At 40.2% G+C, this 17298-nt stretch overlaps 1 protein-coding gene across 2 annotated transcripts in view; it reads right to left on the bottom strand.

Annotated features, from left to right (window-relative positions):
* Positions 1 to 17298, bottom strand: part of GIPC2 (GIPC PDZ domain containing family member 2) — a 34272-nt gene that overhangs the window by 10687 nt on the left and 6287 nt on the right. The window contains exons 1-3 of one of the 2 annotated variants that reach the window (XM_026853651.1): positions 17215 to 17292; positions 9218 to 9403; positions 5493 to 5673 (exon numbers count right to left, since the gene is read on the bottom strand). In XM_026853651.1, the coding sequence (XP_026709452.1) occupies positions 5493 to 5673; positions 9218 to 9400 (364 nt within the window). In that variant the 5' untranslated portion in view covers positions 9401 to 9403; positions 17215 to 17292. Of the gene's footprint in view, positions 1 to 5492; positions 5674 to 9217; positions 9404 to 17214; positions 17293 to 17298 lie in introns of those variants that run through there. The other variant, XM_026853653.1, reaches the window with a different exon arrangement.

The raw sequence follows: 17298 nt of genomic DNA, 5'->3' as shown, positions 1-17298 counted from the left end.
ATTTTATTTCCCTATTCTACAGAAAAGTAGAAGTATTTATTATTTAATATTAGATAATGGCTGAAGTCATCAGCTAAATGCTCATTTATCCTGGTCTTTACAGGCAGACTATGATGCAGGTTTTAGCACTGCAACACTTCCATCTTTACTTACTGCTGTAATAGTGCAAGCACTACTGCTAAACAGATCATAATGAGCCGCGTTGAGCTAACAATTTGCTAACAGTCACACAGCTGAAACATCTGCAGGAGCTCTTCCACTGGTTTCACCAAGGTCATGGCTTCACACTTGATAAATCTCTATCAAGAATATCTGGGTTCTCCCAAAATTTGGGGGATTTACATAATTAATCTGGAAAGTGCTAGAAGAGAGGAAATAATTTTCTAAACCTGTTTTTAACTGTGCTATTTTCTCTACCAGATTATTCATCCTTTTAACAGCAGACCTTTCTAATACACTCTCCTTGAAGGCAAGACTTTAACATGCGATATTAATTTTGCCCAGGTAGATTCCATTCATCATTCTTGTATAAAATAGTCAAAATTACAGATTATTCTGCTGGCAAAATCTTGAAAAGTAAATTTTAATTGCTTTTACTTTAACAAATAGATATGGCACATATCTTACATATATACTTAGGATCAACACTTTTCCTTAATCCTTTTATTGCTTCAAGGACAGTTTAAAACATCCTTAAGATTGTCATCATTTCTGCTAGACTTGTTTGAAAAAGTCATTCCTGATACAACATAAATATTTTTCTAGTTCTGCCATCATTAATACCTTAAAACTCATGATTTGACAGAACCTTTATCTGTAATACTTCAGACCAAAGCACTCTGGCCATCACAGAAACTATTTTTAATATTAATATAATTTAAATATAGTGTTTGTGTTATGCTGCCTTTACTTTGTTTCTATTAATTTTTCACCAATTCATAGAGGGACAGCTTGTGACTGGAAAGGACCATTCTTATTCAGAAGAGTCTTTAATTCTGTGCTACAAGCCTTATCTAGAGTGGCTGAGGCAGCCTGTGTACACATGGTAGAAAGATATCCAACCAGTAAATTATACTTTTTTCACATTCTGCTGAGAAGAAGAAAAATAAAAGTTAGTAACTTCACACAGAGGTTTGTCTCTTATTTCTATTCCCTCACAAACTTTTGTTGAAACTAACAGGAATTCAGCACCTACTTGTCCAGCAGGATCTGGATCATTTTTGTCATCTCCTTTGGGGCTATTCTCAGCATACTACAGCTTGAATAAATATGTCCATGAAGCCTAAGTGCACCTAAGGCTAGAGGAGGGATATTCTAATCTATTGGGCACTGCAAATTGTAATAAATTCTGTAGGGTGAAAAATAACATGCATCTTTCAAAAATCTGTCCATAAATCTCTGATTGCCTCTTAATTTTCAGATAAAAGGTACTGCCGTGCAATTAGGAGGTTTCCTTCTCTATACCACAGGCAGACTGAAAGGTATCTTAATCAACTGACTGAAGTAATTACTATTAAATAATGACTGAAGTCAACAATCAAATACTGATTTACCCTGGTCTTTACAATCAGACTATGTAACACATTTAGCATTGAATACAAATTACAGACCCATATTAAAAAGGTATTCCTATATTACTAATTGCAATACTAACTGCAATTACTAATTACATATGTAATATGACTTTAGTGTAAGGTATAACATTGCACATTTACTTAACCGGAGTATCAACTTATATCCAAACACATTAGAGATTAACTCATAGCCCTCATTCTTCACAGAAGCACCAAAAGCAAAAAGAAATCCTTACATTTCTCTCATTTTCAATTTCTGCTGCTATTCTGACACCAAGTGTCAAGACCGGTGTATGACAGCAGTTGTAAACTACTAAGTAAAAAGATTTGCAAAATAAACATTTCAAATTTTTGCTGTTGTGGTGAAGATGGTGATTTTGAACTTGCTGTTAGTGCAAGTATGCACAAGGACTCCTACACACTTATAATTTAGTAGTATTGTGAAATTTTTATTACAGAAAAATGCTACATAGTTTGGGGAATAAAAATTAAAACTCAGTCTCTATTTTGACTCCCTGAGCTAAACCTACTTGGTTTTGTTTATCACATTTATAAAATTAATACACCTAAGAATTAGGTATGCATTCCTCCTATGTATCACTTTTTCATAGCATGCAGGTGGTAGGTAGAGACAGAGCTTTGCCATACTGCTTCCTTCCAATTCTGAGTATTCCTGCTGCATGATTAGAGATCCACAAAAAAGTTGGGGAGAGGGAGAGCTGGCAGGCATGCAGCAAAGGAGGGTACAAGCTCTTTAGGAGGGACAGAGAAGGAGAGGTGGTGGGGTGGCTCTATATGTTAAGGACTGTTATGATTGCTTTGAGCACAGGTGTAGTGAAGACAGGGTGGAGTGTCTTTGCATTACAATCAGGGGGAAGGCCAACAGGGCAGATGTTGTAGTAGGAGTCCATTATAGGCCACTCAACCAGGACAGAGAGGTGGATGAGATATTTTATAGGCACTTAGGTGAAATCTCACAATTGCTTGCCCTTGTTCTTGTGGGTGACTTTAACTTCCCAGACATCTGCTGGAAATACAACACAGCAGAACGAGACCGGTCCCAGAGATTCCTAGAATGTGTGGGAGACAACTTCCTGATGCAGCTGGTGAGTAAACCAACCAGAGAAGGTGCCCTGCTGGATCTCCTCTTTGTGAACAGAGAAGGGCTGGTGGACAACGTGGAGGTTGGAGGTCGACTAGGGCACAGAGATCATGAAATAACAGAGTTCTCTAAGAATAGAGAGGTCAGGAGAGAGCTAAGCAGGACCAACAACCTGGACTTCAGAAGGGCTGACTTTGTCTTGTTTAGGCACCTGCTTGAAAGGATCCCCTGGGAGACTGTCCTGAAGGGTATAGGGGCCCAGGAAGGCTGGGTGCTCTTTAAAAAGGAAGGGTTAATGGCTCAAGAGCAGGCGGTCCCCAGGTGCTCTAAGAGTAGCTGACACCAGAGAAGACCACCCTGGCTGAACAGGGAGCTTTGCCTGCAACTCAGGGAGAAAAGGAGAGTTTACAGCCTTTGGAAGAAGGGGATAGCCACACACAGTGATTACAGAGAGGTTGTGAGGCTATGCAGGGTGAAATCAGAAGGGCTAAAGCCCAACTAGAAATTAATTTGGCCTCTGCAATCAAGGATAACAAGAAAAGTTTCTATAAGTATGTCAGTAGCAAAAGAAAGTCCAGGGAGAATCTCCATCGCCTGCTAGATGCAGGAGGAAATTTGGTAACAAGTGATGAGGAGAAGGCTGAGGTGCTTAATGCCTTCTTTGCCTCAGTCTTTAATAGCAAGGTTAGTTGTACTGATGAAATCCAGCCTCCACAGCCAGAATACAGAGACTGGGAGAATGACCCCCCTGCATTCCAGGAGACAGTGACATGCTGCATCACATAGACATACACAAGTCTATGGGACTAGATGTGATACACCTGAAAATGCTGAAGGAGGTGGCTGGGGTGCTCGCCAGGCCACTTTCTATCATTTACGAGCAGTCCTGGCTGACCGGGGAGGTCCCGACTGATTGGAAATTGGCCAATGTGACGCCCATCTATAAGAAGGGTTGGAAGAATGATCCGGGAAATTACAGGCCTGTCAGCTTGACTTCAGTGCCCGGGAAGCTGATGGAGCAGCTCATCCTAAACACCGTCATGCAACACATGAGAGACAACTAAATGCTCAGGCCCAGTCAGCATGGGTTGTCAGCAGGTCCTGCCTGACAAACCTGATCTCCTTCTATGACAGAGCGACCTGCTTATTGGATGAGGGAAAGGCTGTGGATGTAATTTACGTTGACTTTAGCAAGGCTTTTGACACCGTTTCCCACAGCATTCTCCTGGCAAAAATGACTGCAAGGTTTGGACAATTGCACACTTCACTGTGTTAAAAACTGTCTGGATGGCCGGGCCCAGAGAGTTGTGGTGAACAGAGTTAAATCCAGCTAGTGGCTGGTCACGAGTGGTGTCCCCCAGGGCTCGGTTTTGGGGCCACTCCTGTTTAACATCTTTACTGATGATCTAGACAAGGGGATCAAGTGCACCCTCAGTCAGTTTGCAGATGACACCCAGTTGGGTGGGAGTGTTGATCTGCTCGAGGGTAGGGAGGCTCTGCAGAGAGACCTGGACAGGCTGGAGCCATGGGCTGAGGCCAACTGGAGGAGTTTCAATAAGGCCAAATACCGGGGGCTGCCCTTGGGCCACAACAACCCCAGCAGCGCTACAGGCTTGGGGAGGAGTGGCTGGAGAGCTGCCAGTCAGAGAGGGACCTAGGGGGGTTGATTGACAGCCGGCTGAACAGGAGCCAGCAGTGTGCCCAGGGAGCCAAGAAGGCCAATGGCATCCTGGCTTGTGTCAGCACTAGCGTGGCCAGCAGGGACAGGGAAGGGATCTGACCCCTGTACTCGGCACTGGTGAGGCCGCCCCTCGATTCCTGGGTTCAGTTTTGGGCCCCTCACTACAAAAAGGACATTGAATGACTCGAGCGTGTCCAGAGAAGGGCAACGGAGCTGGTGCAGGGTCAGGAGCACAGGTCGTACGGGGAGCGGCTGAGAGAACTGGGGGGGTTTAGTCTGGAGAAGAGGAGGCTGAGGGGAGACCTCATCGCCCTGTACAGCCACCTTAAAGGAGGGTGCAGAGAGCTGGGGATGAGTCTCTTTAGCCTAGTAGAAAGCGACTGGACAAGAGGGAATGGCCTCAAGTTGCGCCAGGGAAAGTTCAGACTAGATATTAGGAAGCATTTCTTTCCAGAAGGGGTTGTTGGGCATTGGAACGGGCTGCCCAGGGAGGTGATGGAGTCCCCATCCCTGGAGGTTTTTAAGAGTAGGGCCAATTTAGAGCTTAAGGATATGCTGTAGGTGGGAACTGTGCTAGGCGAATGGTTGGACTAGATGATCTCCAGGGTCCTTTCCAACCTAGATGATTCTGTGATTCTGAGGTGCTCTAGGGAATCACAAACTCTTTTTTGCAGCATCCTTCTGCATTAGAGAGCTCAGTCCTCAGTAAAGGGTACAGAAATAGAAAAATCTGACACACAAATGAACCGGGATTATGTATCAATAAAGGAAAAAAGGAGGTTCGAGGATCAGCACATTAGTGATCCATGCTTTAAAACTGTATCTATATAAGTACAATTCCTGTACTTGTTTTGCATGATAGTGTAGTGGCAAAGGAATTGAGAAACTGAGACTCGGGCTGAGCAAGCCCACACTAGGATGACTGCTCGAGAAAGCAAAATGGAAGAAATTCCATTCATAAATTTTCCACTTCAAAGAAAAAAAACAAATGTACTTTCTTGTAGCAGTTATGTTACTTTGGGTGGACACCTGGCTACAATGGACACCTGGATGCAATCTGAAAGCAAACTTGCAGTGCAATGCAATGTTGAGATTTCAATACCCAATGAACAAGGTGGACAGTCAGGTCACTCACCAAATGCCTTCATAGGCTCTATCAACTCCAGCTTAAACATATGACCTTTCTCCAGATCCTTTAGCATTTTGGCAACTTGATAATGCCGACAATCTGACACATTTCTTCCATTTATAGTCTCTATGTGATCACCCACGCAGATCACTTTGATTTGGTCCATAAGGCTACCTTCTTTGATCCGCTATTGTTTAAAGAAAAAAAAAAACCAAAACCACACACCATAATTACAATTATTTCTTTAAAAGGTAAAGAGTGACACCAGAGAGTTCCAAGAATGTCAGTTAACAACATTATCATTAACTTATTATACTGGCAGTGCATTCTGTTGATAAGATTTTCATAAAACATACTTTGGAACGCATTCTTTTTCAAACTATTTTAATAAGCATTGACTATAAAATCAATAGGAAAAAAGAAAAAATACAATCATACTTTAGAAATTGCAGCTTCTGAATAAGCTAATATTTTTGTGCCTTAAAAGTGAACTCAGACATGTCAGTAATGTGAATGTTTAATTGATGTTTGGGTTTTTATTTTAATAGCCTGACAAGAATAGGAACAGAACTTTTCTCAAGTTTGGTCCAAGGACATAAGAAAATGTGTGTGATAGGCTAAAAAATTATATACAATAAAGGGCTAGTCTTAATAAGACCCATCTATACTGATAAAACTTCTGTTTTCCTTATCAAGCTATACAGCTGCATGTTAAAGTATTTCCACTGAAGTAACAATAAAGAATAAGAAATTCTTCTAGATGCCACCTCATGGAATACAAATACAAATGGTCTAAAGGTCATAAAACATAACAGAAGTTAGTGTTTATAGTTTTTGTGAAGTGGAATTTAAAAAACAAGAAAAAAACCCTTTAAAAGATCTCTATGATGTATCAACTAAAGGACACTTAAAATTTCAGTGATTCTGCTTATTGTTGTTATATGCTGTCATCTTTGTTTATCATGTGCTTAAGTCATGTAAGCCATTATCCCATGTCTATTTACTAGAAAAGCTATGACATAGTAGAATATCTTCAATTTTGTAGAGATATGAATTTCTTTCTAGTACCTTCCCAAATAACATACTTTCAATAAAGACTGATGTTGTTCAGTTGGAGTGCAGTAACAGTGGGCCAAGGGAGATAAACATATTACCACCTACTGCTATAACACCTAGCCTAGCTGCATAACCATCTCAGAAACCTGCTTCTAGTTTCTGTGCGCATGTCTGAGCCCACATACATGCCTCCATCTGAGAGAGTCAGTGGGAAGTGTGATAGTGCTCAGTGTCCTATAATATGCTGCAACAATTTTTAGCTTCAGGCTGAGTTTAACTCTTTCTAGCACTTTTTTCTTTAACCTAGATTAAAACCAAAAAGAAGCCTCATGCTGAATGAAGGGGTAGGTATCGTACACACACCAGAAACCCAGTCCCAAAGTCTCTTCCCAGGTGCCAGGATTCAAACACGTGCCTATGACACTTCAATTAAAGTTTATTCTATGTGTTTAATTAATTTTTATTTAGCTTTTCTGCTTCACTTGGATCCTAACACCACAACTATTTAAGTAACATTCACTGGCTATGTTATTTGTGTCATATCAAACATTTTTTTCATATGACTTAGTTTTTATCATCATTCCAAGTTAACTGTCTAGAGACAACCAAGCTACATTGGCACAGTAATTAAGATGCAATTGAAATTGCCTGTATTTCAAGTGCTCTAAAGTCCATTTAGAAGCTAGGATCTACATTTCCTATGCAATGCCTAAAATTAATTACACCGCTCCATTCTATAATGTCTCCTTATACACCAGTCAGTCATGCTTGAAGTTCTACTGTTATTCTCTGAATGGCTAATTTGATTCCATAATACATCTTCCCATCTGGCCATGTACCCAGAAAACAAATTTGTGAAAGTAGAATGATACCAAGTTCTGTTCTTAGTAAGGCAAAACAACATTAGATTTCATAGGAAAAGAACGTACAGTTCCGAGTGTCAGGTTTAAAAACAGGCCAAATTCTATACCAAACCTAGGAACTGCCCTGTTATTCAAACTACAATAAAATTACTACAGCCCATAACAGCTTTTAACAATCCACAGATAAGTAAATTTAATATTAATTGTTAATGGAACATAATATTTTTTCAAGGAAAATAAATACATAAACAAGAATTATATCAAACTTTGAAGTCGAAACATTTACATAGTAATAAAAAAGATCCAGCTTTTACTTTTGTGTATTTATTTTATATGCTATTTTAAAAAAAATCCATTAGCTAAATAGACAACAGCAACAAAGTAAACTCCTAGAAACCTCCTTTAAACTGATGCATTCCCACAAAGACTGCACCATTTTCATCATACTGCTTATTATTAGACCAGCACAAGGACAATGATCTATTTGTTCCGACAAGTTTTATACGATTTACTAGAAATTACAGCTTGTCTTGATAATGTGATGAGGGTTTTCCAGTCTGCTCCAATTATGCAGTGGTCTATGTGATGGCTGTTCTCTCTCTCTCCATATTACCAACCAAGCACTGATAGAGTAACGCTCTGTACACTGCTGCACATGTGAACTGTAATCACTGAAGCACTGCTTTCAACGCCTTCTTTTAAAATGCCACATAAGCAGCAGTGTGACTCAATGTTACAGGATGCATGGATGCTACCACTTGAAATTCAGAGTTTTGTGTCTATAAACATCAAAAAATGAGGCTATGATTTTTCCAAAATGCTTACTGAAACCTTTACTGCATCTCAGCTTTCTCAAGCATGGTCTCAATCACATTTTTCCACAACAAAGACAAGCAAACCTATTTCTAAACTACATCTTGTTTTATACCATGGTAGCTAAGGAATGAAGAATACAGCCTCTCGATACAAGAAGCTCTGTTTATAATAGCAATGAGAACAGTGATTGGGACACCAGTAATCGAAGGTAATTGCCAGTGCCTCACTAATAATGGTTAATTGGAGTAGGTTAAAGCAGAGCATCTAAAAAAGGCAGAAGATGTGATTAAGGGTCCTAATACCTAGTCCAGCAAGAAGGGCAGCATCATTTCCTCAACCTCTACTTGTCTCAAAACATACTATCTGGAGGTCATGTAGAAGACAAGGAGGAAAGCAATTATGATTAATATATTGTACACGTTACTGCCCATAGTTGCAACTCAAATAAATGGTGGTAAATTGTGTTAATCCATATCATCGGCATCTTTTAATTCACCCTACCTAAGGCAACGATACTGGAAAGCCAAAAAAGCACTATACTTGCATATATATTCTTATACAGCACAAAGACTTCTGCCCTGTGAACAGTCATAAAGTCTGAAAGAACATGATCTCATTATCACATGAGTGACAGAAGTTCTATAAGCACCTAATCGATGACATCAGAAAATTACTTAAAAAAAGGAGGGGGCAGATGCAAGCAGTATCTAACACCTACACTTCAGGGTAGGTCAGAAAATACAATGGCCACATTGTAAAGCTGATAACACATTACAGAAGCAATGAACAAATGAACTAATTTTGAATGACATGAAGTACAGAAATAGCTGAACTGATTTTGGATTACATACCTAAATAAAAGCAACTTTATTTTTTACTTACCATATATATAATAAAAGATTTTATAGTTCTAAAGGATCATTAAACCAACAATTAACCTGTTATAGTAACAGAAGTTTCTATAGAACAAAGTATTCCACTGGTAAATACATTTACCTTTATAAACGGACAGCCTGTTCCATTGTCTGTAATGGTAAGCCCAAGTACATCATCAGTTTTAAGAACTTCCACTTCTTTTCGTTGTCCTTTTATGTGGGCAAATATGAAATCTTCAAGGCCAATTTGTGCACCTAAGAGCTTGTCCATATCAACTTTATGAGTGTTCAAAGTGCAAAACATAATCTGTGCATGAGGAAAGCAAACACATTATCTTTAACAGTATATTAGGTTTGGTGAGCTTGATAAGAAGATAAAAAGGAGAGCATAGTTCTGGCCTCTCTGACAGATCCATAGCTGAAATGATGATAACTCTCCTTCTCCAGCTGACCCAGAAGAGGTAACAGTCTCCATCCATGCATATGACAGGAAGCATCAATAGCTCAGACTCTGCAGACAAGAGCTGGCAGGAAGCAAAGGAAAGACATATATCTGTGTGAGCAGCCTCTCACAGCCTGTCTCAGCACACCAGCTCTGACATTGGCATCTTGAGCTACAGCAGAACAGCTTGTTCCAGAGGTTACAGTGAGCAAACTGAAGAGTCACCACCATCTTTTGCTTCATCGGTTCACCCACCTCAAATTCCCAACATCATCACTAGGGACTGCTTTAAAGCAGTTGTATGGGGGAAAAAAAAAAGAGCCTATCAAAACAAAAGGGTCATGAGAGAGCATGAAATGTTTTATATTGCTCCATGTGTTCCCCCACTAAGGTTGGAGCTCGTCTCTGATGGGTTTGCTTAGTTTCCTACCCCTTCTCCAGCATAAATGGGGGTCATCTCTGTTCCAGCTTAGTAAAAGCAAGGCTTAGGAAAAAAGGCAAATTGGTTCTTTATAAATCAGCCTTTCTGAGGGATTTCCCTTCAGCACTGGGTGTTAGGCACTCCTTTTTCTCTCTACATGTATACTAGTGGTTCTTTATTTTAGGGTTAGTCTCTGGGACACAGATGATGCTTTTGCCACATGGCGCTGCATGGTGGAACATGGCCAGTCCGGGCAGGCTTGGGCTTTCTGCTTTTCAAGTACAGGCTGTACTGAACAGCCTAGCCAAAAAAGAAACAACCCAACCCAAAGCTCCCTCTCACAGCTAGAGTAACTACCCCTCCTCAACTCCTTTCCAAGCTTTAGCTGGGGAGGAGGGAAGCCCCCCACAGCCTCCTCCTGGGCAGCACCCAAAATGGAGAAACTGAGCTCCAAAAGAAACTTAGAGAATCCCTAAAATCTACCTCACTGAGGCAAAGAGAGCCCCTAAAGACCATCTTTCACTTGCAGCTGGAAACAGGGAAGAGGAGACTTGCCACCCCATTTGGCCAGCCAGCACAGGTGTCAAAGCCACAGCTGCAAACCATCGGACAAAGGCTCTGCTTCCAGCAGTATGCTCTGACAGGACAGGAGATAAAAGTAGATACTCTTCTACTCCCTGCCTATATCTGCTGGACATTATTTTCCTTCAGAGCGCACCGTGGATTCCCTTGCAGCCCACTGCCCACACAGCTCAAATTAAGAAGTAGAAAAAGCAATGCCAACACACGAAAAGAACACAGTGGGAAACCAGCCTAGCATTTGAGAAAAACAGCAGGAAGACGTCGCTCTGTGACCTTTATGTTTGCTTCCACTCCAGTGGCAGTCCCTGGGGAGCAGTGGGCGAGGCCAGCTGCCCCAAAACCCAGGCACAGACCTCTGCCCACAGCCTGCCAAACCGACCGCTGCTTCACTGGAAACCGGGGGTCTCCTCCTGCCTTCCTGCCTTCCCCCACTACACTTGGAAGAGTTACAAGGTTTTCTGCACCAGAACACTTCAACTGTCTTTTCTTTCCTTCCGGCACACTGGACAACAGCAGAAAAATTGAAATGAAAGTCACCAACCTATTCAAATCGCTTTCAGGTCAAATGAGGGGTGAATACTTTATGTATTTTGCCAAGGGCATTTAAGTTTCTGAAGCTTTCTAGAACTTAGATTCTATAACTATTGGGGGTTTTGGTTTTAAACACGAAGTTTTGTTAGTGAGATGGTGTTTCTTGATGAGGGGGGACTTGTTTAGTTATTGGTTTAAAAAAACCCCAAACAACCCAAACAGCTCTACTCCAAAGCCTAATTGCTTGTCTCATACAACCCCTCAAACATTGCCTGTGATCTAGCAATTTAACAATGAGAGTCACAATAGCACAGCCTTAACATACATTTGTTTTACTTTCTCAGCTAATGCAAAGTTTTTCAGATAACCAATACTCAAGTAGCAATATCATCTAGAGGAATTCAGCTGGCTTTAAGTAGAAAAGTAAATTTTAATTTATAAATAATCACCTCTAATCATCAGCTTTTTTTTTTTTTTTTTAACCAAGAAGGTTCAATTGAAACAGACTATATAAAGTTCACATATACATTTTCAGCGTGGTCTCATACATAACTTGTCCAGTTCACAACTGCAACTCAGTTCTTGTTCTTACAATGAACAAGCACTGTATCTTTACATTTTAGACATTAGCATCCTTCATCTGACCTTGTCAAACAGACAATCATCTAGTAACTACTGTCACACTTTTGAATAGATAAAATTGGCAACAGAGAAGAAATGTGATATTTAGAAACCCGATCCAGAGTTTCTCTTTTTAGACCTTCATCTGGATGGCATTCCTACTACAGCCTATAAGTCTGCAGAATTTTCTGTGAGTCAGTTCTGTGCTAACCACAAGGTTGAGAGAGCATCAGCCAGTCAAAAATAAAACTTAAATCATTCTTTATCCTCTTTAGTGAACAACTGCTTTTTCTCAGAACAGATATATGCAGAGAGTAATGTGCTAAAGAGGTATCTACCCAGGATAATATACAGTTACACCATCTATTAGTTACAGCACAGCTTTATTTGTACATGACTGAAACGTGTCAATTAAAAAAACTGTATTTTCTCATTGATTTTACTTAAGTTTAATATAAGTACCTAATAACAGATTATACACTTAAATACTTAAACAACATCTATACTATAGTACACCTTCCATTCACTGAAAGCTTGGTATATTTTTAATAATAATTTTCTTGCCCAGAAACGAAGCAGGGAAAAAATCAATGTGCAATTTTCATTGTTAAGCCTTTTCTCTCTCTTTCTACCCTCAACCTTCATATGGATTTTAACTCCACATACCAGTGCAGTGACATTTCATACCAACTTTAGCAAGATATTATAAATCATAACTGTTACATCAGTCACGAAGTATCTAGGATACCTCCTTCAGCTGAGAGTTCTCTTGTGCAGCACACAGAACAAGGAAATTCCATTCAGCTGGCAGGGACTGGGGCTTATGCACAACCTTGTAAAATAGATTTGTCAGATAAAATTACTGACAAATTATTCCCTATTTTCAATAGGAAAAGACTACATTAGCCAATAAAAACGGGGTTACACTCTATGTTATATAAAGGAACTGTATTAGCTAAGAAAAAGAGGGTTACACTATGTGTTATATAAAGTATATATGCAGTACCATATTGTAAGTGCTATATATTAATTACATTTTCACCTTCCATATTAAGCCTACACCTTGAGAAGAATTCAAAAATAAGTTGACTGATAGATGGCATACTCAGAAGCTATTAAAAGTGCTTTTAAAATCAATAGATCTCAGATAACTTTACAGAGGAGATCATAATCACTTTCTGTATTTAAGAGATGGGGAAATGGTAATTCTACTTCTGAGCAAGATGTAACACCCACTGACATCCCTATATACATAGGCATCATTATCTTAATGAATCACCAACGCATTTTCTAGGTACCTTACTCACTTTATCCTCCCTGAGGAAAATGCAGGAACCTTGACTAGCTGCAGCAACAGGGAGAGTAACCAAGTCCTCCAAGATTTAGTGTGCTTTTGGTACTCTATCAGGTATGCAACTTTGCCTACCCAATACATTCAAAGCACTATAAAATAAGCATTCAATGTTTTATTGCTCTTTTTTTAAACTCAGAACACAGAAGAATTACAGTGTAAATTCTTCCACACAGCTTAGAAGTATTTCAAAACCAGATCATTATCAAAGCAAGCATCACATGTAATACAGCTGTGAAATTTAAACACTGCTTAGGGGAACAGCAAGCAAACAATTGTTGCCATAGGGTTGGAAGGAGGTGGTCTGTAGGGAGTGTTAAGTTGTTCATTTAAAGTCTTCAATCTGTAGGCAAAATTGTGAACAATTTGTTTTGACAGATAAGCATATACCTTAAAACTTGGAACATTTTGTTGATGAGGATTTCACAAGCTGACCCTTTTCTCTAACCTCCTAAAATACACTTCGGATTTTTTCTTGTTACCAGGTCACTCTTATCCAGAAACCTAAGTTTCAGCAGTGGCTTATTTTTCAGTATTCTTTCATAAAAGTTTAAATTGAACAGGTTTCAATCAAATACTTCTATGAAAGTTTAATGTGGCACAGCCTCACATTATACTTAACTCTTTAGCATGAGACAAGATCCATGGTACAACAGCCCAGACACAAGCTCAGCAGCTGAACTCTTGTTACTGGAAGACACAGAGGGAGCAGCATTTCTGATCTCAATGCTACTGGGAAGGTCTCCCTTTTCCTGTATTCCCCTTATGAAACAAAATTCCTTCCACTGTGAAATTAAACCCCAACCTCCATGGGCTCTTGACAGACACACCCACTGAGCATTCAACTTACCTCGCCAGCCTCACCATACCTCACCTTCCAAAGCAAACAAAATAATCAAGAAGTGCAAATTATGAGTAAACAAACCAAAAGTCCATATAGCTTCCGTGGTTTACCATTTCCTTCTCATCTGAACAAGAAATATAGTTGGACTTGCAATATCCACGTTCCCAGTGCCCAATTAGCTACTTCAAACTCTTTAAAACCCTACCATGTGCTCCCACAGGACCACACCATCACCACCACACACTTTAACAGACCCACACTGTCCTTCGGAAGGTGCTCATTCATTTATCATACAGGCTCCACTTAGCATTTTCATTCTTACAGGGAACATAACAGTCCCTGCTACATTTCCCAAGAGTCACTGTGGAGTAAGAATCCTAAATGGCCAAGACCATATATAAATACTTCTTCCAACTACTTTTCCTACTTCATCCTCTATAGAAAAAATCAGGGAGATATTTGTATTATTTATGCAAGTAGAAACATCCACATAACTGTGGATGGGTTGTGTCTTTAGTTAAGAATTGAATCTTATTTTTTTAGCTCTGTGCTTCCTTGTTGAAAACCCGTTGAAGAAATAAAGTTAAATGTCAAGACCAATAGGATCTACCTCAAACAGCACTCAATAATACAGGCATCCATTGCTAGAAACTATCTTCACTCCTTCTCCCTGTGGAAAGAACATTCACGTTGAACCAGGAAAAGAAAAAATGCTGGTCATGGTAGAAGTCAGAGAGGTAGGCAGAGATGCAGGCTGAGTGTCAGGTTCAAAAGGGATAACTGATATATATTTTCACCTAGGAAGATGGATGAAGAATGAAGTACCTAGACAAGAAAAGGCGAGTACAGGAAAAGCCTCAGAAAGCTGCTGTTATGGCTCACTCCTTCACAGATGCCTAGCAAACATCATAGGAGTGGAGGAGTGTCGCCTCTGAAACTATACCTGTTTTGTTCTGTCCCTTTCCTACCCTACTCATGATCCAGCTCTGCACAGAAGGTTTTGTCAGTGTCTGTTCAATAAATCCTGTGTTTTATACAAGCTTCTCTCTGTCACTGTTGGCAGTCAATCACAAATCCTGGAAAGGATTCTCCAGCAGAAGCTAAACTCATCTGGTCCTGTGAGATGTGATACAAAGAGGAAATGAGGTGCTGTAACCATGCAAAGTCGAAAGGAGAAGTGACAGATGACAAGCATAGCTCATCCTGAACCATACTAAAACACTTAAGAATCCATACCCTTGCCTACACTGCAGTAAATTCACATATCTTATGGAATATATGTATTTCTGCAACAGTTATCCAAATGCTCTCTATGCTGAGCTCTTCCCCACACCCTGCCCCCCCTACTATTTTCCACCTCAGTCACTACAGAGCAGAGATCTCTCTGATAATACTTGTTTCCGAAGGCATTCCGGTATCACACTGCCCATAAGCTTCGGCATAGCTAGGTCACAGAAAGTTTCCTAGACAGGTAACACCTACAAACAGCATTTGACTACCTCAGTATCTTTCAGTTTGATGAGGTGTAGCTTTTGACGTTATTCTTTACACCAAAAGCAGCTTTGATACATAGATAGCACCATTTAAAATATCCAGTTTTTCTTTACTTTCAGCAAGTTCAGCAGATACTAATAAATTCACATTTCATGGTACCCCTCGCTATTCACTGATCTATCCTATATTATGTTATCAAACCAAAATTTTGTGGCAAGACTCTCTGGTCCAGGTTCTTCACTCTGCTGTGACACCTTTACACCAGGAAGTATTTTTAATCCCTATTTTCACTTCATACAACTTAGATTCCTAAAGTCAACTGAATTTCTTCAGTAAAAGATTTTAAGTTCAGTGCCTTCAGTTCTCCATCTATTTTTACCAATAAACCACATTTAAAAAAAAATTATAACCAAACAAGCAAACAAACAAAAACCAATTAAGAATGTGACAGTAGAGAAAAAAAGAAAATACTTCTCTGGTTTAGGACAAGGCTGGTGACAGATGCCCATGAAACACATGGTGCTTCCTCTAAAACCTTTGGGGGTGTCAGATTATACATCTAGCAGGAGAAGTGGGAGCACACCATTCATACAAAATTGAATTTCCTGGTGAACACTGTTCTTTCTCAAGTTGGTGAAGCCAAAGATCAGTAACAAAAGTTCAACAGTGGAAGAAAGAAAACTAAAATAGAAGATATTCTGACAATTATGAGAACTTGAGAGTAAAAGGTATAACTAGAGATGGAACAGAACGAAAGGGGAACAGCAGCTCAGTATGGAAAGAAAACAGAGAAGCAGAAGGTCAGAAGGCAGCCGGGAAGGTCTGGAACTAGGTGCACTGCCTGGCAATGGCACTGGTACTTAATTACTTTATGCACCAGTGACTGGTTAAACCGTATTCACTGTTACTGTCACTTTTCTTTTACAATTTACTGATTGAAATGCTGCTAGGTCAAGCCGCAGCAAACTCCCTGAACAAAGTCTGTAGTAGCAGTCTTTACTACTTTAAAGGAGCCAGCTGCAAATAAGAAAACAAGCTGTATAGCCCATGCAGGCACAATGAAAGGCTAGCACTTAGTTTCAATTTGCCACTCAGAGGTTAAGGTTCAGAGAACCACCTAGGAAGAACTTGATATGGCCACTATCTTTTAACTAAGAGAAAACAACACATTTACAAACACAAATGAATCATTATCCAAACAAATGTTTAAAACTTGGCTCAGAAAAAAAGATCAAAAAGTCAGCAAGGTTAAAAAATATCCTGTTACTGATTTAAATAACCTCACTCAAAGAGTGGGCTTTTAAAAGTAATTACCTGGCAAACCAGAAAACTTTTCAAACATCACATTCAGTTGGAATTTTAACGTGTAGACAGATTTAAAACATTTATACACACACACACACATATATACATTGCCTTCATTCTGGGCATCTACCCTTACGGATCTAGTGTTGTGGTTGGGTTTTTTTGAACTGGAATGAATCGCTACAGTCAGTAATTCCTGCGCTGGAAATAACTAATCCACCCAGCTGCGATACAGATGGTTTGACCCAGTGCCGGGGAGCTGTGTTGAAGAGCAGGCTGGCAGCAGGTTAACCAAGACACTACATCGGTTAAAACGGCCACTGTGTTTCCGTTAAATAGAGTTGTGCCTATATTCTTTCCCGTACGGTTAACGCTCCCTTGTAAATAGAAAAAGAGATTCCACCCCCCGCTCCCAAAAAGGAAAATACCCACGTCCGCGAAAAATTTGCGAAGCCAAGTCCCACCGGCAGCCGCAGCGCGGAACCGCCCCCGAGGCCCTCGGTGGGCGCCGCGGCCCCCGGCCCTACCTCGGCGGGGTGGATGTGGAAGGCCTCGGCGATCCGGGCGTAGAGCTGCCGGGCGCTGCCGAAGCCCTCCACGCGGCCCGTGGG

Source organism: Athene cunicularia, assembly GCF_003259725.1.
Source record: "Athene cunicularia isolate RWA chromosome 8 unlocalized genomic scaffold, athCun1 chr8_part1, whole genome shotgun sequence".
NCBI classification, from domain to species: domain Eukaryota; kingdom Metazoa; phylum Chordata; class Aves; order Strigiformes; family Strigidae; genus Athene; species Athene cunicularia.
This window is presented reverse-complemented; position numbering and strand designations above follow the sequence as displayed.